The 26,527-nt window shown below is 40.1% G+C and overlaps 1 protein-coding gene across 8 annotated transcripts in view; it reads right to left on the minus strand.

The window, feature by feature from the left end:
• Nucleotides 1-26,527, minus strand: part of MAP2K5 (mitogen-activated protein kinase kinase 5) — a 276,193-nt gene that overhangs the window by 63,446 nt on the left and 186,220 nt on the right. For 2 of the 8 annotated variants that reach the window (XM_059697336.1, XM_059697290.1), the window contains exons 17-19: nt 24,653-24,682; nt 5,411-5,437; nt 5,069-5,101 (exon numbers count right to left, since the gene is read on the minus strand). The exons of 1 other annotated variant lie outside the window; for it this stretch is intronic. In XM_059697336.1, the coding sequence (XP_059553319.1) occupies nt 5,069-5,101; nt 5,411-5,437; nt 24,653-24,682 (90 nt within the window). The remainder of the gene's footprint in view (nt 1-5,068; nt 5,102-5,410; nt 5,438-24,652; nt 24,683-26,527) is intronic. 5 more of the 8 variants (XM_059697345.1, XM_059697297.1, XM_059697354.1 and 2 more) reach the window with 3 other exon arrangements.

Raw genomic sequence — 26,527 nt, forward strand, 5'->3', positions numbered from 1 at the left:
TGGTTCCAGCCAGCCTGGGATTTGGTGTCTCAGGTATCATTGCTGCATTTCTACCTTCCACACTAACAATGTGGCCAGCCTTTTGTTGCCAGCCAAACTGGGAGCCCACACACTAGGGAGAGTGTAGATAGCTAACGTTGGTTTGGCCCAGGATTTGGGACTGTTCTTCTGCCTTCCTACGCTGACTCACAGACTCAGCTTGCAGTTGGCCTGGGTACCTTGCCTAGAAGTCCAGTTCTCTCAGAGGGAAATTTTTAGCTGTAAATTCTTGTAAATTAAACCATGGTCTGTTCCACTTGGGCTAACATACACAGTGGGCGCTTTTGATAACTATCTACTGCAGGGGTCCTCAAACTTTTTAAACAGGGGGCCAGTTCACTGTCCCTCAGACCATCGGAGGGCCGGACTATAGTTTAAAAAAAAACTATGAACAAATTCCTATGCACACTGCACATATCTTATTTTGAAGTAAAAAACCAAAACGGGAACAAATACAATATTTGTATTTGCACGTGGCCCGCGGGCCATAGTTTGAGGACCCCTGATCTACTGAATGAATGAACACAAGCCCTCCCATTTTACTTCATTGAAGATGAGTATGTTTAACCTTACACATACTACTTAGGTATCTGATTTCATCTGTCACTTAGTTTTGCTAGGATCACTATCAGGAGTGAAAAGACTGAAGGCAGATGGTCAGATTGCTGGGGCAGCAGGTAGTCACTGACAAGAATGGGGGGTGGTCAGAGAAAACAGGCAACGGCAGGAGAGAACAGAGGGAAAACACTAAGCAGAGCAGCACAGCCATGGAGGGCCATTGAGCCTAGGAGCAAATGGCTCTCTGCATCTCAAGAGGTCCAAGTGCTTCACTGAGTGCCAAGGCCAAACACACAGGCAAAATGGTTGGTAAAATTCAATGAAAAAACCAGGCAAGACCCATCCAATTCTATAGCTCTGGAGGGCATCGATACATCCAAGTACCATGCTCAAAACAAGGATCTGAGTCATTAAGAGAAGGTTAGATGATATTCAGTACACTCTGTCAACAGGCTGTAAAGAGCAAATACATTTTAGAAACATTTCCTTCTATAAATGCGTATTTTCTCATTGATATTAGAGCTTAACGTAGTAAACTGCAGTTATCTCGACAATTAGGGCCACCTTATTCTCCAAAGATCTCAGATGGATAAGGCACCATGGCACACATCACTTACAATAAACCCAAGTTCTTTCTAACAGAGGTCCTCAGGGACTTGGAGACGGCCTGATTAAAACCTGAGGGTTTTAAAATAAGTTCTTTTAAGAGAAACAACTCTGAGGCGTCAGCTGGTATCTTTAAGACATCACTCGTATCCTGAATTATCTAGCTCCAAGTCAGACTAAACTCCACCCACCCAAATTAATCTGGATCACCCAGATTTCTGATTGGAGCTTGATTCTCCTGTTACCTTGGCTACCCTTTTAGTTCCTATTCTATGGCCCAAGATTCATCTTCATGATTCTTACTCCTCTGTTTAACTCAGGGGTGGGCAAACTTTTTGACTCGAGGGCCACAATGGGTTCTTAAACTGGACCGGAGGGCCGGAACAAAAGCATGGATGGAGTGTTTGTGTGAACTAATATAAATTCAAAGTAAACATCATTACATAAAAGGGTACGGTCTTTTTTTTTTTTTTTAGTTTTATTCATTTCAAACGGGCCGGATCCGGCCCGCGGGCCGTAGTTTGCCCACGGCTGGTTTAACTTTTGGTGTCATCTATTTGGACAGCTGGTGTCTGACTTTGGCTTTGTCCCATGATGCCACCTCCTGACTCCCAGATTGGCTATGACATTCACTTCTGTCTACTCCAGAGATGGCTCCTGCCCACTTGGTCTTGTTTTACTACTTTTTTATGCTTTGCCAGGCTATGCCAGGAGGTCAAGCTGCATCCACATAATAATGAAGTATGTTACACTGGGCTTTGCTTAGCTATTTAAAAAAATTTTTTAAAAAATTTATTTCAGAGAGGATGGGAGAGGGAAAGAGCAAGATAGAAACATCAATGATGAGAGGGAATCATTGATCAGCTGCCTCCTGTACGCCCCATAGTGGGGATCAAGCCCGCAACCCGTGCCTGTGCCCTTGACCGGAATCGAACCCAGGACCCTTCAGTCCACAGGTCAATGCTCTATCCACTGAGCCAAACCAGCTAGGGCTTCTTGGCTATTTTGTATATGACTCTAAATACATTCATCTTGTTTGAATTAGGCTCCCTTAAAGGTTGTACTTTTTTTTTTTAAATCCTCACCTGAGGATATTTTCCCATTGATTTTTAGAGAGAGTGGAAGAGAGGGAGAAGGGGGAGAGAGAGAAATATCCATGTGAGAGAGAGACATCTATAGGTTGTCTCCCACAAGCACTCCGACCCAGGGCTGGGGATCAAGCCTGCAACTGAGGTGCCCTTGACTGGGAATCAAACCTGAGACGCTTCGGTCCATGAGCTGATGCTCTAACCACTGAACAAACTGGCTAGGGCTAAAGGTGGTACTTTTTTTTCTTTATTGATTAAGGTATTACATATGTCCTTATCACCCCATTGCCCCCTGACCCCCCCACTCATGCCCTCACCCCCCTGATGTCTGTGTCTATTGGTTCGGCTTATATGCATGCACACAAGTCCTTTGGTTGATCTCTCCCTCTTACCCCCACTCTCCCCTACCTTCCCTCTGAGGTTTGATGGTCTGATTGATGCTTCTCTGTTTCTGGATCTGTTTTTGTTCATCAGTTTATATTGCTCATTATATTCCATAATGAGTGAGATCATGTGATATTTACCTTTCTCTGACTGGCTTATTTCGCTTAGCATAATGTTCTCCAGTTCCATCCATGCTGTTGCAAATGGTAAGAATTCCTTCTTTTTAACCGCAGCATAGTATTCCATTGTGTAGATGTAAGGTGGCACTTTTTAATCTGACTTTTCTCTAAAAGTGTGTAAACAGTACACACTTGGATTGACTATCCTTTTCACAATGGAGTATATCTCATGCCCAAGAAGTAAAATGGCTCAAGTCCTAGCTGGTTATATTTACTCAGGAATAAGAGCCCTAAAAGTCAGATGCAAATGAAGATAGTTAATTGCCTTCTGGGATCTAAAAGGGGAGTCTTAGCCCTAAAAAGACATTATGAAAGAGGTTCTCACACTTCAATGTGCAAAGAGTTAACTAGGAAGCTTGTAGAAATGTAGAATCCTGGGCTCCATCCTTAGAAAGTGTAATTCAGTGATCTGGGTGCAAGAATCTGCATTTTTAACGAAGAGCCTTAGATATCTGATGCAGTTGGCCCTTGGACTACCCTTTGAGGAACACTGTATCACACAGTGAGAAATCTGATAAACATGGGGACAAACACAGTAATTAAGGGACCCCATCAATCCTCTCCTTCTTAGAAGATATGATGCACCTTAGAAGCTATGATGCATTTGGCCAATTCTTTCCTAATACTCTTATTACTGAACATCAGTTCAGTTCCAAGACCAACTTATATTTGTTTTGGTGAAGTCAATGTAAAATCTCCAAGTTTCCATAAAGTTTCCATATGTTCCCTTGACTGGAATTGAACCCAGGACCCTTCAGTCCGTGGGCTGATGCTCTATCCACTGAGGGCAGTGCTACTTTAAATAAGGAATGAAAATATCCATTTGATACAGAAAAACCTTCAAATGAACTCTTCAGCCATACACACTAGTATTTTATTGGTGAAGAGCTTCCGTACCTAGCCGGTCTGATGCCAGGGGCCTGGCAGACGAAGAGCAGTGGAGCCCAGGAAGCATGGACAGACCAAGTGTCCTTGGGCACATCCCTTAACAAGCCTAGAGGGGAACCTCAGGAAAATAAGTTTATTTGGGAGGATTCTGATGGGGATAGGATGCTTTTGGAATCCAAGATGACAGAAGATATTGATGAGCTATTAGATCCAGGAGGCCTGTTTGATATTTGAGATAATGGGGGCTCCATTTGTTTCAGGACGATGCCTCCATGTTTGCACTACCATGGCTTATGGCTTGCAGGGGATATATGGACTGACTGATGCAACCATTAAGGATGTTAGAGCCCCATTCTTACTATTACTGGGATATGTGTACGCATTTGTGTTTTTCCTAGGAGGATCTTTATTTTTTCTCCCAAATCTCACAACTGGTTATGCAGATGTTTAATTGAGAGGAATAATTATGAATTACATTTTTTTCTTTCAAACTTTCCTATCTGACTCATTTATCGCCTTCATTACAAGTGTTCTAAATATTGTAAAATTAAAGTTAAAAAAATAAACATTGCTAGTAGGCAAGCCCAAGTCTAGAAAAACTCAGTTTTAAAAACACATTAATGTTTCTTAATTGAGAGCCTTGTGTACTGTAAGAATGCTAATTCACAAGAAAAAGGAATTTAAAGTCAGAATAAAAAGTAGACAAAGTTGACTGAGAAAGAAAAACAGGCAGATTAACTCCACAAAGGCAAAGGGACAGTGAAACTCGATGGCTAAGAATGACCACAGGTAGAGAATACCAGTTAAAAGCGCACAAAGTTAGGAGTATATTCTGGGAAAAATGCCTAATTAGGAAATCAAAGCTGAACTGTTGACCTAGAGCTTTCGAACACTCTGATATGCTTTGGGTAAATACAGCAAGGAAGAGAAATTTTATCCGACTTCTGTTTGCTATTCAACTCTGACCCTTGCCTACTGAACGACTTCAAATATCTGTTATGGGAAAAAATGATACCACTTTAATTTCCGGCTCCATCCCCATCTGGCCAGGGAGAGAATAAATTAATATTATCATGTTTTGTCTTTAGGGCCTCTGATACCCTCGAGGACAAGCCTGTGGGACAGTCTGCTTTGGCAGTGATTCTCAGCCAGAATCAGAAGAGCAAGATTCAGGACAAGGCCAGTTCACGTAACACAGCTCAGAGCCATACAACACAACTTGCTCCGAGGATGTTGGGCATTGTGCTTCATTAGGAAACAAAATATAAGCTTTCCACACCATTAGGAATGACTTTAGGAGTGAAAGCACATAAGACGATGCCTCACCTCATCAACAATGCACTGTAGAAGCTGGAGAGGCTGCAATGGGAGAGAAGAGGAAAAAGTATTAGCCTCTCTGCAATATCTTTACAGTGGAGTGGAAAGAAAAAATCATTAATGCAATAAAATATAGCAAGATTAATCAACAACAGCAAACTCTTATAAAAACATGGATGCTCAGGATGTTCTATTATTTCTAATGGTACCTAATCTAATACAGGCAGTTAAAGGTTTGCATTTTCTTCAAAATGCAATTTGCTAAGTTTAAAACAAGGCATTCAAGCATGCAAAGGGAGCAGCCATCAGGAAAAAGAAAAGTGAATTTTTTTCTGAAGTCATAAAGCTTACCATTAAAGATCCCTGGTTTTTCTGAATCTGAAAAAAGGCAATATGTAATTAGCATGTCATAATCAAAATGACTCACTTGGACACATTATGATCACTGAGAGAAAATTATTGCATTGCTGGTGGCAATTTGTGGGCATGTGTTAACACAATTTACATAATGAAAATACACAAATGTTAATAGCTCGCTTCTCATTTATAGGCGAAAGTCAGCAGAATGTTAATTTCACACAACACTTTTTAGTACCCTCCAGGTTGTATTAGAATAGGGAGAAAAACCATAATCCATTTCAAAAGGCTGTTTACGATTCAGATATAAATAATGTTTTATATTGCTAGATTGTGAACACTGGGCTTAATGTTGCAATCATTGCTAATGTTATGAAGCTCACTCTTTTTAAATTAAAAACCGATTTATTTAAAATTGAAATTAAATCATAGTCAGAAATTAGAATTTTGGATTCCTGCCAGTGTTTGCTCACAATCCCCTATTTTGTGAAGAAAACTTTAATTACGTTGTTGAAGAATTTGTCTCTAACTCAGGAGTAGGGTGAAGACGCCACCTTTTCCCAATTTCCTTCAGCCCATTTCCAGGGCAGCTATGCTCTCTGGGAAAATCAAATCCATGTAAGTTTTACACAGCTTTTCAGGGGATAAAGTAGAGTGAAGGAAGAAATGCCTGGTCCTGATCAACATTCTAAAGGCAGGCTGCTCACACATCTAGCACCGATAAACCATCTCTCTTAGAAAGTTACTAAAATATGACACCAAATTAATAAAACATCCACTGTAATTAAAGTATTAAACACTCTAATGCCCCCCCTCCCTATGCTTGCTCTTATTACAAACTCAATGAAAATGGAGTCCCAGGTACTAAATTTCCTAAGAAGGAAAATTTCAGAAATGAAATGACTGACGGGTCAGTGGTTGCTGGCCTAACTGAGCTGCAATCAGCTGGTAAAATATAGGAAAAATAGTAATAGTCCTCCATATGTTTTTTAAAAATATATATTTTATTGATTTTACAGAGAGGAAGGGAGAGGGATAGAGAGTTAGAAACATCGATGAAAGAGAAACACCGATCAGCTGCCTCCTGCACACCTCCTACTGGGGATGTGCCCGCAACCAAGGCACATGCCGTTGACCGGAATCGAACCTGGGACCTTTCAGTCCGCAGGCTGATGCTCTATGCACTGAGCCAAACCAGTTAGGGCCTCCATATGTTTTTTTAAAATGTTGTTTAATCCTCACCAGAGGGCATGTTTATTTTTATTTAAAAAAATCTTTATTGTTGAAAGTATTACACATATCCCCTACTTTCCCCCTCATTGACCTCTTCTAGACCACCTCCACGCCACACCCTAGGCCTTCACCACCCAGGCTTCACCACCCTATTGTCTCTGTCCATGGGTTATGCATATATGCATACTAATTCCTTGATCTTTTCCCACCCACTCCCCCTCTCCCTCCCCCTCCCCCACCTTCCCTATGAGATCCCACAGTTTGTTCCATGCTTCTATGTCTCTGGATCTATTTTGTGCATCAAGTTATTTTGTTCATTAGATTCCACATATGAGTGAGATCATGTGATACTTGTCTTTCTCTGGCTGGCTATTTCACTTAATACAATACTCATCAGGTCCCTCCATGCTGTCTCAAAAGTGTGAGAAATCCTCCTTTTTTACTGCTGCATAGTATTCCATGGTATAAATGGACCACAGCTTTTTTTATCCACTCATGTACTGATGGGCACTTGGGCTTTTTGCAGATCTTAGCTAGGGGTGCACACATTCTTTCTGACTGGTGTTTCAGGTCTCTTAGGATATATTTCTAGAAGTGGGGTCACTGGGTCAAATGGTAGAGGACATGTTTATTACTTTTAGAGAGAGTAAGAGAGGAAGTAAGGAGGGAGGGAGAGAAACATGGACTGGTTGCCTCTCATATGCAACTGAACCCTGGCTGAGAACTGAACCTGTGATCTTTTCGTGTACTGGACAATGCTCCAACTGAGTCACACTGGCCAGGGCCCCCATATGTTCTTAATGATGCTTTAAAAAGTTCTTTGATCTGCACAACCACCTTGAGAATCTCTATTCTATGCTGGGTAACTGGGCCTCTTAGAGGATGGGGCTGCAGGAACAGGCTGTGGTTGTGCTGTGTCTTCTCCAATACTCCCCTCTCTCCAGAATCTGCATTACATCTGCCTACAGTCATAGTATTGCTTAAAAACAATTAGATTTGCATATATATTGGGCATGGTCAAGTTGATAAAGTACGATTTTGGTGTGTGGGTTCTTTTCAACTAGACTGTAAGCTTCTCAAGGGCAGAAGCTGTGTTGTCATTTCTTTTGCATCCATAGGGCTGATCAGCAGACCCTTCCACCTAGTGCTTCAGTGTTTAAAGAAGTGCCTTTCTATGTTTTATCTCGACTGAACATGGTGCCCACCATCACCCCCTTATCCTTATCACCCCCTCCTTCCCCAAACACCATTCCCAGAAACCTTTGTCCCAGGCTAACTGGCTCTTAGTCTACTTTAAAAAAATTAAAAAAAAATTCGATTGCAGTTGACATTCAATATTATATTAATTAGTTTTAGGGGTAGTCTTAGTCTACTTAATGTTGTCTTAGTTATTGTTCCTTGATCCTCTATCAACGAGAATTTCTGGATAAAGCTCTGCAAGTAAAGATTTATATTAAAAAGCAAGACAAAGCTGTTAACTACCACCCTGGAGAGGTTAAGGATTTTAGTAACAAGCCACACCTCCTTTAAACAATCTTGACAAGCCCAGGTAACTGTGCTTTTCTATATGTTTAAGTGCACATCAACCCCCACCTGCCCCCCTTCTTGGTAAGATTTATCTACTTCAAGGGGAGAGTTATTTGTAATGAACAAGGAATTAGAAATCTGTTTTGACCTCAAAGAGAATGTTTTCCACAAATTTCCAACAGTCATGGGGATTATAACATTCTCTGAGGAAAACATGTGGCAAACATTCTAAGTGAGATGTTGCAAAATGAATTCAAGAATGGATCACGAGACAGTGTTCCCAGTAACATGAGTGGTAGAAACCCAGTGAGTGGAAGGGAGGGCATTTCCGTATGAACCGGACCTTGGAGAAGGTCTCCTCCGCCGTGCCTTATTTGGTGGGCTTAATGCATGGTTTAAGACAACTTAAAACGGCACTACTTCAATGCTGGCTCTTTACTATAAGAAAGGGAGAAACAGAAACAGCAAAGTCTTTTTCTATGATCTTATAACTATTCTGTTTGCCCGGATTTTTAGAGAGACATTGTTACCAGGTTTTATTACACTGTTTTGATAGTAACATATTGTATGAAATCATCTTCATAAATTTTGTATTAAGGTAGCAGTGCCAGCACCTGAAATTGATTCAAAATGTTTAAGATACTCAATTACTTTTTAACACTGTTACACAATGTGGTGACTTATATCTTCCATTTCCCAAGAATCTGATGATGCAACATCACTGTAATTGATTCATTTTCTCAATTAAATAAAGCTACTGTGCTTTTCTTTATATGAATGCCACATAGACCATAGAGTTAGATGTATTATCTCCTTTCTCTGTCTCAGATATATTGCCTTAAAGGCTATATTCCGTTCCTCTGTTAATTCCACCAGAAAATTTAATGCCACAGTCATATTTTTCAAATTCTGATCTGCTATGTACTCGACTGTATTTATATTAGGCGTATTTTTCACTGCTAAACTCTTTGTTGTTTACCTTTTTCAAAATCACATTACAGTACAGCGCAGCAACCATAAAACAGATACAAACAAAGTCAGCCTCCAGTCCCTGCCTCTGCTTTGGCACACAGTTCATGAGGAAGTGAAGCCCCCACTTTAACAGCACATTAAAAGTGGTGCTGAGGGTCCTCAGTATAAAATGTTAGCTTCGTGAATGCCTCTCTTTATTCTGGGTCTGCCTTCCAAATGCTCAGCTGTGGGAGCAGAGTTCAGAGGGACACAATAACATTGTTAGAGCTGATGTATTGCCTGCACCATACAACATATGAAATGCTGTTTATAACCAACTTGTCCAAGCCTCCCTTCTTGCTTATACATTTTGCTTGTGTTGAGTTTTCTATGTCTAACTTTGGGACAATGAACAGAACAGTAATTGCTCCAGTCTTACCTTTTGCTCATCAGTTTCTAAAACTAGTAGCACTTTGATACACTAATTAGATGAACCTCTTCCCTCTTCCGGGCATAGCTTTTCTCTTTTGCCAGCCCTTAGATCCAAGATTTCAAGTTATACTAACAAGAATTAGTTATGCCTCACTGTGATGTAAGATAGGCCGTTATGTGGTTAAACAGGGAAGAATGACTTCATAACAGCCAGGCAAAGTATCAGTTAGGTATCAGGATGTCACTGCAGTAACATTTATCATATATTTCTTTGTAAGGACCATATAAGTAGCAATTAGAAAGGTTCCCATAACATGACTTAAGACTTTGGAAAATGAGCCTGGAAAGATTTCCAATGCAAAAGTTTGCCTGTGGGGCTTTGACTCTGGGGATAAAAAACAATGCTGGAAGTCTCACATTATGCTCCTATGTCTGCAGATGTACTTTTTGCAGACAGCGGTAACACTGACGTGACTACCAGCCATTTTACATTATATTCAGAAGCACAATCAGAAAACTAAAATGAGTCCACCTGTGTAACTTAAAGAATACACCAGCTATAGCTTTCATTTTCTCTTTTACTCTCTGAAATTATGGCTTGCCCTGCAGCTGTTGTCTGAGAGATTTATGTGTGACCTAGGTTAGATCTTCCAATATCAGTTGACAAATTCTCTCTTTACATATTTACTGCTTTCCAAGCTTGTGTTATTTTTCTCTTAAATAGAAAAAAAAGAAATATAAAATTGAATCACATGGTTGGAATTTTTAAAGAATATCATTTTTATGTTACGCCACTGACATCACATTCCAGCTTTCAGGTTGAACTCTGCTTTACTCTTTTTTAAACTTCAAATTTCAAGAACTGTGGCTACACTGCAAAGAGTCTTCTTTCAAGTCAGTTGCATTCAGCTAAATATAAACAGGGATTAAGGTAAACTGATACTTTCATATTCTAAATGGGAAGAATGACCTAAAGAATATTTGAAATGGAAGAGGCCTCAGAGATAACCTAGTTTGGTCTGCTCATTTTGCTGTCAGGGAAACTGAGGCTCGGAGGGGAGCAGTACCCAGAGTCACAGAGAGAACCTGGCCTGAAACTGCTGATCGGAGGCTGCCTACTGGGGGGAAAACGCATGCACTCTGGAGTTAGAAAGACCCCGGATTCCAGTCAGGTCTGTGGCCTCCGAAGCTCCCTCTCTTCACTGGGCCCAGGGCTCCTGGCCACACAGTGAAGGGAGGAGATAGAGGCGCCCAAAGACTCCTCCTCAAAGGCAGAGCCTCCCATTCAGGTGCCAGGACTTCTTTCCGACTTGAGGGAGAACTGGTACCAGATTCAACCTCATGTTACCTGGCACTGCACGAGGTACTAAAACTTAGGAATGCACCACCTCCGATCCACTATAACTTGCCAAAAAAAAAAAAAAAAAAGCCCAAATCTCAAAAAGAGGGGAAAAAAATCGCCTCCACATGACTGTAAACTGAGTATACACTGCTTTGTACCAATAATGTAAAGAGTTCCCCGACAAAGGACTGTTGGAAAAAGGAATAGAACTAACTTTACTCTGGTTAACTACAAATGAAAATGTTGGCATTTTTGGATACTGATTATGAGACAAAACAAATGAATACTATATTTTATTTCTAATAATACAAAATGAACAGGTATATATAATTCACTAGTGCCAACATATCTCCTTGGTCCAGCCTCTTACATTGTTCAAATTCTTATCATGTCTGTGAGACTATTAGTGTATTTTTATAGTACAAAACAAAAAACGAAGTCATAAAACATTTAAGTAAACAAAAAAGACTCAAAATATAAATAAGTCATAAGGAGATTTAATAGAGAGCTACTCACTAGGTAGGGCATAAGAAAGTCACTGTGATTCCCACATCCTAAGATCCACTCGGGCGCCTTCTCTCTCCCCACCCTCAAACTCCGGCTGGGGTGCTGCACCCAGGAGTGACCAGGTTTGAAAAGGTAAAATGAGGTAGCCCTGAACTTAGCACACAGCTGGGTGGGAGAGAAAGGCTCTAAGACGCCTATCTGAGGGCAGCACTCAGACAGGACCATAAATTAGATCACTTGGCTCTGCGGCTTCCCGCGTTCAAGGGCAACCCATTTTCACAGGAAACAGCACGGGAGCACCAAGGTCCGGAGCATGATTCATTCGCTGGGCTGCAGTCAGGAAGCAGGAAAGGGATCTGACTGCCAGTCCCCTCCTTGTATCCCTTGTGTATTTAACACTGACGTAGCTCATGTCCTATTTCACACAGGCGTACAGGAGCCACAGGAAACCACCCTCTGGGCAAATGTAAGTTTAAATATTTAGAACCCAAATTTTGTGAGAAAAGCAGGAGCATAGAACCACCATTCAAAATGATCATTGTGAATTACAAAATTAACATTGTCTCTAATGGTACAAGTAATCCATTAAGCACTTTCCATTCAAAGAAGATTTTAGACATCTCCTCTATCAAACTTTTTTCTTTTTTTAGTTCCAAAAAAAAGGTGGTCTTATTTCAAATCTAGTTTACCAGTTATGTGTGTGTATGAGGGTGAGAGCAGGGGAGGTGTTTTCTCGGAGAAAGGCTTGTTGACCATTCCACTCTTCATAGACAAATAAATGTGCTATAGCAAAAGTTGTTTTTTTAAAAAATGAGTCTGTCTGAAAGGGTTTTTCTGGAGTTAACACTTAGTGCATCCCTATTAGCTTAAATCCTCCACAGGCCATGGAATCTAGAACAATGTTAGAAATCATGTAGTCCAATTCCTTGCTCCATAAAGAAATTCGCTTTGTAGCATTCCTGACAGGCCAGCATACTGCCTCTGGCTAGAAGACACCCAACGGTGGGATCCCAATGATTCCATCTAGGGTAGCTTAAATTGTTAGAAAGTTCTTTCTTATTTTGAGTCCAAATATGGTCGGGAGTTGTAGTGATTAAGTCTACTGACAACTCTTCACATATTTGAAGATAGTTGTCATGTCTCTACAATGTTTTCTTTCTTGAATGAACATCTTATTTGCTTCTTATAATCATTGCTATGTTTGATTGCCCTCTATTCTCTCCCCTTCTATTAGCAATGACACTAACAACATTCCCCTGCCCCAAGTAGTCCCTATGTGCTTTATGGGAGGATGACTTCACCCCTCTCTCCTCCCCCCCGCCTTACGGGGAAGACAGGCGGTTCAGGCTTAACTAGTCAGAACCATCACAATCCCCTAGTACAGTGGTCGGCAAACTCATTAGTCAACAGAGCCAAATATCAACAGTACAACGAAAGAAATTTCTTTTGAGAGCCAAATTTTTTAAACTTAAACTATATAGGTAGGTACATTGTTATTAATGTAATTAGGGTACTCCTAAGGCTTAGGAAGAGCCACACCCAAGGGGCCAAAGAGCCACATGTGGCTCGCGAGCCGCAGTTTGCCGATCACTGCCCTAGTAGGTCAGTGATTCTCAACCTTGGCTGCACATTAGAATCACCTGGGAATCTTCTTAAAATCCTGATTTCTGGGCCTCATCCTCTGGAAATTCTGTTTCTTTGTTATGGGGTGGGGACACTATGCTATTTGGTAGAAAGTTATAGAATACACAAGTGCATTCACCTTTTTGATAGCCATATCACATAGCTGGCTTAACTGAGAGAAACAGAGACGTACATAAATCTGGACTGAAAAAGAATTACTTCTTCCCTTACTCTTTTATTTTTTATGTGCTTCATACTGACAGAGTACCTGAGAATCAAAATGAGTGATTGATTAAACCAATTATAGGATCTAGACAAGTCTGGCGAAGTTTCCACCTGTTGCCTCTCCCCTGCAACAGACAGAACTGTCTCAGCCTTTTGTTCGGGCAACACTGATGCAGAGTCATACACTCTCACTGGCTTCCCACGCCTGTCTGATTCTCGAGTCCCTTCTCATTAATACCCCTGATTACGAGGCTTCTATCTGAATAGGTCAAAGTGGTGGCTTAAGTCTTCTGACTGTCCATCCTACCTCTTGTTCAGCCTACCCTCCTGATAGTATAAATCCATGTCTTTCCTTATACGAGAACCCTCAAATATCTGAAGGCAGCTATCACATCTCCTTAGAAGATTTTATCCTCCAGGTATTAATGCTGGCAGGAAGGAGTGAGAATATGAACATGGAAGAAAAAGGGACAAAATTACTAATTTAAAGTCTAAGGATATGTGTTGATTCTTAGTTCCTCCTGAATCTAAAATATGCTATGCTAACATGTAAAAGGTAAAGTTAGACTAAATCATTAATTTGCTGATGCATACTTGTTTATCAAGTACTCATTCTATGCCAGGCACTGTAGTAGACTCTAGGACAGCCGTGGGCAAACTACGGCCCGCGGGCCAGATCCGGCCCGTTTGAAATGAATAAAACTAAAAAAAAAAAAAAAAAAAAGACCGTACCCTTTTATATAATGATGTTTACTTTGAATTTATATTAGTTCACACAAACACTCCATCCATGCTTTTGTTCCGGCCCTCCGGTTCAGTTTAAGAACCCATTGTGGCCCTCGAGTCAAAAAGTTTGCCCACCCCTGCTCTAGGACCTAGAAGATGGCTAAGATACAATGGCTGGACCAAATAAATAAAGTTCCTGAAACTTAGTGGAAGAACTAAGATATAAGCACAGGGCTTGTACTCTCCTCTAAATGCCATTCAATATTTGGATAAAATACAATTTGCTGGTTTGCAGATTTCTAAGACAGCTTCCCCCAAAAGGTGATGTTTCTGAGCATTTTTTTTTAAAAAAACTAGTCTTTGACAACATTGTTTGGCCTGATGAGATTTTGAGATAAGCTGCAATTGTAGTCAATACGCGGTTCATGTGGGATTAGGAAGGAAAGAATATAACCATGTTAATTAACCTGTGTCTTACTGGCTTGACTGTAATGAAATTCAAAATAGATTTAAAGAAGTCATGAATCTAGAATAAACTGAATAAAGTTTGATTTCTGTTTCAGAGTTTTAGTTTGTACCTCTCTTATCTTGATATAGAGAAATCGGGTTTCAGTAAACTCCCAGAGAGTCCTGGGGAGATGGTGATGAGAAAGGCTGCTGAAGGTGTAGAAAAGAGAAGAAACTGCTCATACAAGATATGAAAGAAGCATCCAGTCTTGCACTTTTCAGACTCTGTTTACCAAATAACTCTTAGTTCCTACAAGATATTACTTAGAGATATTCTAAAAATTAAAAGATAAAAGCAGAATGCTCTTGTGTCTGTATGTGCTTTTGCGTCGGGGAGTGGATTCCCACCTACTCTGTCCTGTCTTTCCATCATTCGGCAGGTCACTGACCTAGGACACTGCCATCAATTTCCAGACGAGGAAACTGAGCTCTGAAAAGAAGTAAGGTCACACAACTAACAAGAAAAAACAGAAATAGAACTTTCGTTAGCTGTGTGTGTGATTGGGTGGAACTCATATACTGACAATAATTTATGACTTATTGTGTGTCACCTGCTGCCCCCTGGTCCCCTCTGCCTTGAACCATTGAGTGTTTCCAGCTGCCTGGCTACCAAGGAGGTATAGGCCTGTCCAAAGAGCAGGGGCTGGACTGAGGCCTTTGGCTGGAACTTTCTCTTGTTTTACTGTATTTTATCAAACTAGAACTAGGACTACGGTCAAGGTCTCCTCATGCCCAGAATGGTGCTCTCTGCAACCTGTTTCTGAACAGAAAACAAGACAACCCTCATTACCCTTTCTCCCCACCCCACTTTGGTCTTTCTTTCCTCCTCAGAGCTCCTTTCCTCATAAGACTTTTATTCCTCAGCCTTTCTTTCCTTCTCTTGATGGCAGTCACCATCCATAGACCCTGAGAGTGTATACAGCGTAACAGAGTCCACACTTGGTTCTAACTGGATGCCTCAGCTTCCCACAATCCCTTGGCGATGACACCTTGGCTCTGTGCATAAACAGACAACGGCCTCCTTTTCTAGCTTCTAGCGGTCCCTGGAACCCTCTTTCTACCTGGTGTGTCCTGGGCAATCTCTAGTCCTAAATCGAATCAGCTCTTTGCTCCTTTTAGGCAACTCATTGATTTTTCAATGAACTTAGCTCGTCTGTTTTATTGGCACTAAAGAGGGTTGGGTTCTTAGCATCATTAACATTTTGGTCGAGGAAGAATTCCCCAACCCCCCAGGCATTAATCCAGAACGGTTAAACATCTAAAAAGTAATCTGTGCTCAAACAAAGCTTGGCCAGGTCTGCCCCCTTTTTAACTTGGATGCCAATGAGCTCCTAGCCCCAAATCTACCCACGTTTTCTATACTGAATGGCGATAAGTAAAACACTGGAGTACAATAAAAGTTGATGTCTTTGTCTGTTGCTGCTGCTGCTACCCGCTGTTGAAGACCACTTTCCCCCCAGGGATCCATATCCATCAGCAATTACCTGGCAGGCATGGAGCATCCTGGGACAGCAATTTACATCTCTGCAGACACACCAGTTGGAGGCAGTGCTTGAGTGGATGGGTGGATAAAATAAGGATGGCCATTTGGGCTCAAAGCCTCTGGGTGCCTTATCTCACTTTGTCCCCCACCATCCCTCTTGAGTAGGAGGACAGTCTGACCCTGTTGCTGACTATCTGGTAATCATGACTGAGCAATTTAATGGTGATGGACCCCATTTCTTCCACTATAAAATAAAGGAGTTGGACTAGATCACTGTAAGATCTCTTCACATTCACATCCAAAAAGTAGCAGACAGTACCAAAACAACAACAACAACAACAACAAAAAAACACCCAAAGGGGGAAAAATAGAAGGCCTCCCAGACCACAGAACCTAAGAGAAAGACAAGATGACAGAGTCGCAACCTGAAAGCCAACCGGGCACCAAGTGTATTACTTCAAACCTCAATTCTATTTCTGGGCTAAACTGGTTATTTAAAAATTCTAAAAGAATCATGGTTCCCAGCTACTGAACTGAAAATGACTGGACTTTGTATATAATTCTATATGCTATGATTGTGAATATGAATGATAAATTGTAACTCAAAAAAGAAAGGCTGTAAAGGAAGGCTCTATGGGATCAGAAAAGTAATTCATTTTAGTCCTACCTGGTGTGAGACATGGTCATATATTTTCAGAATTACATAGGTAAATCCCTAAAGTACTTTCTGCTAATATAAATAATACTAATATTACCTTGCTCTTGTTTACCACCTTATATTTTTCAAAGTGCTCTCTTAGGTGTTAGTGTATGTGGTCATGACAATTCCAACCCTCCCCCACCCCTAGCAAGTGTAGAGAATATGCTATAATGTGCCTAGTCAAATTCATAAAGGATGGCAGGGAACCCCTTAGAGGAATGTGCCAACTGACCTTAGGGGCAGAGATCTCAAAATGCAATGATTTCCAACCTCAGACTGGCTCCCAGTCACCTCAGAAGAATTCCTGACATTCTCAAACCCAATTTCATTATCTGGTCTCTGCTACACATGTCATCTCCATCCTGACATACCACCTCTCTCCTTTATTGTTTTTCCCTTCCCTTTCTGACTTCCCTCCCAGTGTTGCTATAAAAGTTACCTACAGAAATTCCTAAACCCTTAGGGAAATGAAGGTAATGGTAGTAGCAGTACCCTACTGAGTTGAAGTACTAGAACAGCCGTGGGCAAACTACGGCCCGCGGGCCAGATCCGGCCATTTGAAATGAATAAAACTAAAAAAAAAAAAAGACCGTACCCTTTTATGTAATGATGTTTACTTTGAATTTATATTAGTTCACACAAACACTCCATCCATGCTTTTGTTCCGGCCCTCCGGTCCAGTTTAAGAACCCATTGTGGACCTCGAGTCAAAAAGTTTGCCCACCCCTGGACTAGAAGGACAACAAGTACAGCATGCTGCTTTAGACCTGTCTTCTACCAGGTGATTCTCCTTTTGATTAAAATGTCTGGAAAGTGCCCGCCCATCCTTCCAGCCTAAGAGCCCCAGCTCAAGCATCACCTGTTCTGTGAAATTCTCATGGCCTCCTGAAGTGAGCTGACCTCTTCCTCTTGAGTCCAGAGCAGACCACCAGCCCCCCGCCCCTCCCCCCTGCACTGGATCAGACTCTTTGAGAGCAGGGACTACATCTGTTTCATTTCTGTATGCCCAGTGTGTAGCATACAGTGTCAGGTAGAGTAGACGCTCAACGACAAATATATGTTGAATTAAACTGAGATGTACCTCATATGATAGTTTAGAAGGTGCAATAAAGTCAGACCCCGAGGTAATTGCTTAAAAAAGAAAAAAAAAAAAAGACAGCCCAGCTAGGGTGGCTCAGTGGATTGAGCATTGACTCATGCACCAGGTCACAGTTGGATTTCCCGTCAGGGCACAATGCCTGGTTTTCAAGCTCGATTCTCAGTAGGTAGGGGGCGTGCATGAAGCAGCTGATTGATGTTTCCATCTCTCTCTCTTTCTCCCTTCCTCTCTTTCTAAGAAAATCAATAAAAACATATTAAAAAAAAAGAAAAGATAAAAGACAGGAATCACTAACCTAGTTGGTTAACTACTAGGTAGGTAACTTATCTTTCATGGAAATTTACACATTTCTAAGCTACCCACACTTTGGAGATGATTTATCTTCCATTTCTCTTTATCTTAAAGACATACTAGGAACCTACCTCTTATATTTGGCATAGACCAAGCAAATAAAATTATGAGACCTCTTGATAAGTATGAGATATATACTGGGAGCATTTGACGTGACAATTAAAAGGTTCCTGGGAAGAAGCAAATGTGTATAAGTGAACATCTTCATATCACTGAAATTTCACCTCTGCATATTATGGAACATAAACTCTGACTCTATGGGTAAAATATCAGTATATTTTAAGTGTTTATATCCTAAATAGCAAGGACAAACATAAACAATGAATTAAAACATGTAGGCTAGAAATCTGTTTAGAAAAAAATTGCCTGCATATTGCTCTTTTTGGACTCTTATCAAGTAGAGATGAGCATGTGAAGTTTGGTGTATTACCCATTGCTGTTTTTTATTTTTAATTTTTTTTAATTGAAGACCTTACACCTAAAACTGGATACTTAATAGATCTGCATTAATAGATAAATAAGATAGTGATATCTATGGTTTAAATTTAACATTGACTATAAAACAATGTTAAATTATCAAAATTAGGATTAGTAACAATATAGTCAAAGGCTTTTAAAAGATGAATAAAATTTGGCGTAAAAATTCTAGTATTTTAACATTAGCTTTTGTAAAGTGTTTAATATTTTAAAATAGTTTTCATAACATATGCTTTTTTACTCTATTATGAGTAAAAAATACCCTATGCACAGCACAATTTATTACTACAAAATAAATGAATGCTTAAAAGACAGTGTGTCAATTGAAAGAAAAAACATTAAAATAGCAGGTTTCCAAGCCAAGTTAAACAAAATATTTTCTCTTTGACAAGCTGCTTACATTTAAATGAAAACAGGGCAAATCTGGTCAATAATATGGATTGCATATAATAAAAAGGACCTTAGATCATGTTAATACAAGGATCAGAAGGCAGTAACTTCAATTAAAACCACCCAATTATTTAGCAAACTTTCAGATACAGCAAATAAATTAATCTGTTTTAAATGAAAGTGCTCAGATAAGTAGCTTGTTGACCTATGAGTAAGTCTCACTAGCAGCAATCACAGCAAAGCAAGAATCTGCTGAAGCAAGGCAAAGCCCCCAGATCAAACAAATGGTATCAGTAATCAAAGAGCATTTGCAATACATACTTCCTTGGTTAGTAGCAGGGGGTTCTGAGCAAACGCCACCTATAGCTTCCCTTGTATTTGATATATAATGTATAAGGGGCGAACACATTTCTCTTACTCATGAACAACGGGGGTATTTTGCTTTTAACCACAGGATATTTTCATTTCTGAACTATCTTGTGAAAAAGGCCAGTCATTCACTTAAAATCCTCTATTATCCACTTATGTTTAACTTGTATTGGGATTTAAGAATGCCTCTTTATTGAGACGAGCAATATGTCATCATTTTGTTCAGCTAACAGGCCTGACAGACCCTGTCTCCTTGAGTTAGAGAACAGCAGATCTCTATTTCGTACATTGGTGGCAAAAGCTGGCAGAATAAATGAGAATTAGCCAACTGGTAGTAAAGGCTTTTAATCCTAAAGATGTAGACTCACCTTTTACCTTAGTTTTAATTATCCTACTTGCCCAGATGGTGGTATGTTTTTTCAACAAAAGTGACCTCTCTATATTGCAACAATCTATTTGAATGCCATTCTTATGTATTTTTAACAAATAACTTCACTACTCACTCTCTTATGTTTTCGATTCCTTTTACTACTTATCATCTTCTTTATTTGAAACAGATTTTTAACAGATAATCTTGGTCTTACAACAATATCTTGCTTGCATTTTATTCAAATAATTCTTAAAAACAGCTTAAAAAGCCGTTTGGAATAACATCAAGCTTGCCATCAATCAAACGAAAAAATTCCGCTGGCGGTTGTATAAACATCAGATCAAGTCTGATGTCTTCAAGGATTTCAGAGTGAACCATAAAAAACTCCATTAACTTCTGACAAAGAATGCAAATTAATCACAACATGGGGTGAAATGAAATTAAAGGCTCTTTTCTAATCAATGACAAGGCAGGATGAAATATTTGTTACTCTCTCTGCACCCAGACTGCCTAGGATGTTTGCACTTCCTTTGCAAAGCCCCAAATGTAAGGTGTGACTACAGATTCACCCACAGTCGCTGCTTAGCCCTCCCGTCACCCCCCCAGAGCTATCTGCTTACAAGTCGTGGAGATTCACAAAACACACTAATCATCTGAATCTCAGGTGCATCCAATTTGTTATTCACACTCTCCCATGCCAGTGAAAAGCCTGGCGCAGACAGATGCACCAGGAACCCTAAATGACAGTTTGGCCTCCGGAAGTATGATCACTACAGCAAAATCTAGTACAGCCTCCAGGTGAAATGTCTGGAGCTCCATATGGAGCAGGGAAAATTAACAACAAGATGAAAATCACTGCAGCAGCGGGGAGTCGGAATTTTTGAAAAAAAAAATTTAAAGATGAAGAAAGAGAAGTAATAAATTAATGGGGTGTGAAAACATTCAAAGCTTTACAATACCAGGGGCACTATTTGCTCAGATTTTTTTTTCCTTTTTTTAACTTCAGGTCATTTTGATGTAATTTATTAACCAAGATCAGGAAATATCGCCAAAAGAAGAACAACATTTTTATACATGCAAAAGTACTTTAAATACATTTGTATCTGTGTTATCTTACTTTCCTGTGGCATCTTGCTTACCAAATTTCCAAATGCCAGAGCTGGCGCATCCCCTGAGAAGTCTCCTTAATGGATCGACTATCATCCTAATGCAGGGAACTACTGTAAAGTTTGAATGAGGGCTGATGATTTTTAGCATGCAATCTTTTTTATTTCTCCTAAATTATGGTGTCATTAAACAAACCATTGCCCACCATCATGTTTTTTAAGTCAACTGAATTCAGATCTACATGATTAACTACACACAGCTCCAGTCCTTGTCCAGACCTGCACATCTTACCAGATTACTATTAAAGCTAAATTGTTCAAGAAATTGAGATACTCTCTGCTTGCAGGATGCTTAAAACACAATTTTTCATTGTCCTATTGCAGAATAAGCTTCCCAGGCACCCAGAACCGAATGGTACTGGGGTCAGTTAGAGCTCTGGGGCCCTCTGGTCCTCCTGTCACTCTGCTAAACACATGGTAAGAAAGCACAAGGGCTCTGGGGAATGGTCTTGTCATCGCCTACAATGGCACACCCCTCCCATGTTCAGAACTTTTCATCTACACAAGAGGCCTCTCTAGGGCAGAGGAGACAAACCAAGGGAAGTGAAAGGCTTGGTGGGGCTGAGGGCGAAGAGCAGTGGTACAAATAGCCAACCAAGTTCAGAGTACACAGAGCCAGTCCTTCGGTCTGTTGCCTGCAAACCCTAGACCCAGCTGTACCCATTCATCACTGAGGCAATGGGTGCTGCCTTTCTGAGCCTGTCTGCTCCCCTGGAGTCAGGGAGTAACGGTCCCTGCAGGGTGGACTCCATGTGGAAAAGTGCTAGAAGGTGAACCTAAGACATCGCCATTCCTAGTATAAGCTACAGTAATAAGACTGCATTTTTAGTGGTTCTTTGCCCTTTTTTTCTATAGCATCCTGCACTGTATGCCAATGAGGCTATGCAACTTTAAGACCTAAAGGAAACGAAAATGGATAATATTTTCAAATACCAAATAAAAACCCAACCCACAAAACAATGAAATTCATATAAAATGATTATTTCAGCAAAAATCCAGTCCTTTAACCTTTATGTTGGTCCCACGGACTCTCCTAGATATCTTCCCAGCACCCCTCCCTTGGCTGCATCCCCACTGGGTATACACGGTGGGTGTCGCCGGTGTCACCGTCACCAGCAGGAAGAGGCGCTGCTAATGACGCTGTCAGCAGCACTGACGCTGGGCTGGGGGAAGGAAGAGTCTGAAGTAGCCTCTCCCCACTTTCACCTCTGCTCATTGGATGCTGGGCGCCAGTTGCGGCTGGCGCATGGCTGAGCACATCCTTTTGCAACCTTCAGATTGACAATCAGAAGTTTGTGTTACAGCCCAACATCAAGGCCAGTGGGGTGGCCCTTTGTACTTTTCTGAGTGGTTTTATATCCTTCTCATTTCATCTGCAGACTTCCTTTAATCAGATAAGAAAGGGGTAACAAATGGGAGGCAGTCCCCAGCTCGATAAATAGAACGCTGCTTTGACTCTATGGCTGCTTTGGAAAGAAGTGAGTTTCCTATCTCTGGGGGTATTCAAGCACAGTGTGGATGTTTGCTTTTCAGATATTGTAGAGAGGTTTGACTCAATGATGTCTAAGATCCCCTCCAATCCTGAGACTACTCCATTTGGGATCCAATGGCACCAAACAACCTGCAGTTCCATAGTGAGAAACCAGCCATTCTGCTTGCCCAATATATGAGGGGAGGCTATCTCAGAGTGGGTGGGGGTTCCAATGAGGTAATACGGGCCAAAGAGAAGGTATTATTTAATAATCCAGTCTCTGTGACACTATAAAAACAAACACTTTTCTTCAAGTGCTTTGAGGGCAAAAGAGAGGGGGCACAAAAGGAATTTATCAAGCACTCTTTCTCCACCTTCAGTCTATAGCATAAAGCCTGTAAAATAAATACCAACTCTATCAAAAGTCAGTATTGATTCTAGCAATGAAGCACACAAACTTCTGTTGAAAAATCTGGGAAATAGGCCTGATGGTATCAAAGCTGCTTCTATTATTTGAAGCAAAAGTCCCAATTTGGTGGCAATATTCTACTGTGATTCAAGGAGCACAGTCCCCCTCCCCCTGCCCCCTCCCCCCACTCTGGCATAAAGGTTATTGCTAACTAAGGAGTTCAGCACATCAGAATTTTCCAACTTCCACTTGACTGATCAAGTAAACATATACTTACTTAGACATTCAGGAAAACAGTATTGCAAGGGGATACAGCCTCCTCCCAACTCTGACCAGAGCTTTCAAATGCTTCATTGGTTACATGCAATGGCAACCCGTTCTTAGACTATCACCCAGTCTCACCGATTAATTACCTGAGACATTTGGTATCTCAAGAGTAGAGCTACAGTCTCAATCTTTGGCATTTTTATTAGATTACTTACAAGTTTTCTACTACGACTCGTCTGAGATAGTGTATATGACCTCTTGTCTTGATTTAGTACAAAATTTTAGGGGACTTCACAAATTGGCCAAACAGCGAATTGTTTAAAAATTAGTGACACAATAAGAAGCTTACCGAGATAAATATTCTAATGAGCTATAAATCCTGAAAATGTGATTTTAATTTGATGGGCTACCTAGAGCTAAGCAGCCGGCTCTATACACTACAATCTCACCAAATGCGACACGCATGCCAACAATCTTGACATTTCAGACTTTCTCTTTAAGGAAAAGATTATGTTTAAACAAAGAAGCCTATAAATGTGAAAAGTGAGACTAACATTCTTGAACCTAACAGCTTCTCTTCGACTTCTCTAATGGCTTTAACTGTAAAAGAAAAAGAATACAAAACAGACATTTCAGCAAGTGAAGGGTCTTTAAATGTCTACATGGGTACCAGGAGAATTTGCTTAAAACCACTTAAAAAGATGGTAGAGAGAATGAATCCCATCCTATTATTCAATAACCATGTTTGTGATGCATCTGCATAATCTAACCATGCATAAATTAGTATGTGTAATACAACACTTATTTGCATAATAATAGCAAGTTAATAGATGCTTAAAGAGCAGAGACCAACACCACCTTTAAATCAGACATGCCTCCAGGCACTTTGGCCTGTACAGACCAAGATGCCAGAAAAACAGTGAGCAGCAACCAGAGGAAAACAGTCAAACCATTCATTTTTCATCCCTCTAGACATTTCACTTATTTCTCCACATACACTGGGGAATCATTTTCAAACCACAAAATAGCTTTATATTTTAAGTGCTAGCACTCATCTTTAATAAAAATCTTAAAGAAATTTAAAGGTTATCACCAGCAATGTTAATATAATGGATAGCTTGTTTTCTTAGAAATGTGAATAGGAAAGGACAAAATATTTAAAAATATGTTCAAAATCATACCCACATAAAATTGGGGGCCCGCCTATTTGCTTATCAAAAATGAGGACCGATTTAGGTATTTTTACCTTTCATCTCAACCCTTTAATTCAAGTAATTTTAATGAATCCAAAAGCTCAAGAAAAGGCTGTGCCTCTCCCCAACCTCAATATAAGCATGTGATACTGGGTTAGGATAAGGGAAAACATCACCAATATCACACAAAGGAAGAGCACGATGATGGCTTTCAGCCTTTAACAAAGAGAAAAAATCTGGAGTTTAAAAAAAATCAAAAATCAATAGAGACTTCTAAATGACTCCTTTAAGATATCACTTTTCAATTTAACAGGACAGATTTATTTGTATGTGGCTCCAATGTTCACAATTGCTCCCCGCACCTTCATACATAGGAATGAATGTCACAGTGGCAAACGGCAGTAATGAACAATCTTACCTGAGGATATGGAAACCTCCCAAGAGCAAGCTGGGAAAGGAAATAATATTTGTCTAGTTATAGATTTGCATGCAGGGCAGATCTCCTTAAGACAGACAAGTGTTAAATTTTAGAATTGCATCTAGCAAATATAAAAAACTCAAAACCACAAATGCACGAAATAAATTATTACTGTAATTACATTAAGAGTTATATTTAGAACGAATATTTTCAATGGACAATGTTACATCCCTAATAAAATATCCAAATTTTAACAACAAAACATTATCCTTACTGGGTGAAAGAAGGTGAACAGATTAGCCAAACAACATACAACATATATGCATAACCCATAGACACAGACAACAGTGTGAAGATGGCCAGAAGGAATGGGGTGGGGGTGGGGGGGGAGGCTGGGACAAGGTAGAAGGGGGAGCAGGGACTAGGTAATGGAGGGGAAATGGGGACATCTGTAATAGCATCAACAACAAAAATAAAGTTAAAAAATAATCAGCATGTAAATAAAAACTGGATGCAGAGTAATAGCTTACCAAGTTAGCAAAGTGTTTATTTTTATTTTTTTTGCAAAGTGTTTATTTTAATGAGCATATTTAATGACATAAAATTGTCCTTATGTGGTGTATCTTAGGAATATTCTCAGCAATATGGGCATTATTCGCATTTATGTGTGTGACAGTTTCTTCTAAGCAGAGATGCAAAACTATAAAAGGAAACTGTTGGTTTTTCTTCTTGTAAAAGGGAAACACCTAATTGTTCCTACCCCACAGCGCTTAGAGTTTTAATTGCAAGTATACAGAGAGGAAGGGTTGTGGGAAATGGTAAAGTAAATATGAAATAGAAAATTTTGCCATTATTTGTTAGATTTTTCATCCATTTTCTATCCACAGTTAGAAGAAAAGAGCTACTTCTAGTGGGAAAATGGCCAATTGAGACTGAAGTGGGAACTACAGCTCTAAGTCTAACACTATGAAAGTGAATCCTTAGAGCCGCCACAATTTTGCTTGATTTGTAAACTGCTCTGTGTTTCTAGACCAGTCACTTAATTTTGGTCTTTGGATCCTCACCTGTAAAAACAAAATGGCTGGACTGGTAGTAATAGGATTGATATAAAGTAACAAGATAAAATTTACCAAACATATCATAACTTATTTAAAAAAAATAGTGGCAACATTTTGCATAATGTGGCCCAACCTCAGGCCTAAAATCCTTTACATGTATTTGTAACTACTAAGTAGAATCGCTACATCAGGGAACTTGGAAGCTGGAATGGATCTAAGAAAGTATCAATCCATTTTACAGATTAGAACCCCAGAGTCCCATTGAAGAAGTCTGAACACAGTTTATCAGAAGCCAAGGACCTGATCCCCAAACCTGCAACTTAATCCAGTGTTCTTTCCAGTGTACACTGCTTTTTTAGATCTCGATAAATTGTACATTTATTTCAAAGACACTGACACTGCTAAACATTTTTAAACTCCTCTTTTTGGAATCATGTTTAGAATCTTTTCAAATAACAGGAGAAAACTTACCTCATTTTGTTAGAACTGCATCTAACAAAACTGGATGATCAAAAAGCTGAGGGTATGACTTTAAGTCCCATTATAATTACTGCTGTGTGTCTCTAGACCAGTCACTTTCTGGTCTTACATAGGTTTCCGGTGTACAGTTCTATAACACATCCTTTGTATATTATATTTTGTGTTCACCACCCCAAGTCAAGTCTCCTTCCACACCATTTACCCCCCTTTTGCCCTCTCTACCTCCCCCTACCTCCCTTTCCCTCTGGGGATCAGTCTGTGTCTGAGTTGTGTGGTTTTTATTTTTTTTTAAATGTTTTTATTGATTTTAGAGAGAGGAAAGGTGAGGGAGAGAGAG

This window comes from Myotis daubentonii, chromosome 1, assembly GCF_963259705.1.
Source record: "Myotis daubentonii chromosome 1, mMyoDau2.1, whole genome shotgun sequence".
NCBI classification, from domain to species: domain Eukaryota; kingdom Metazoa; phylum Chordata; class Mammalia; order Chiroptera; family Vespertilionidae; genus Myotis; species Myotis daubentonii.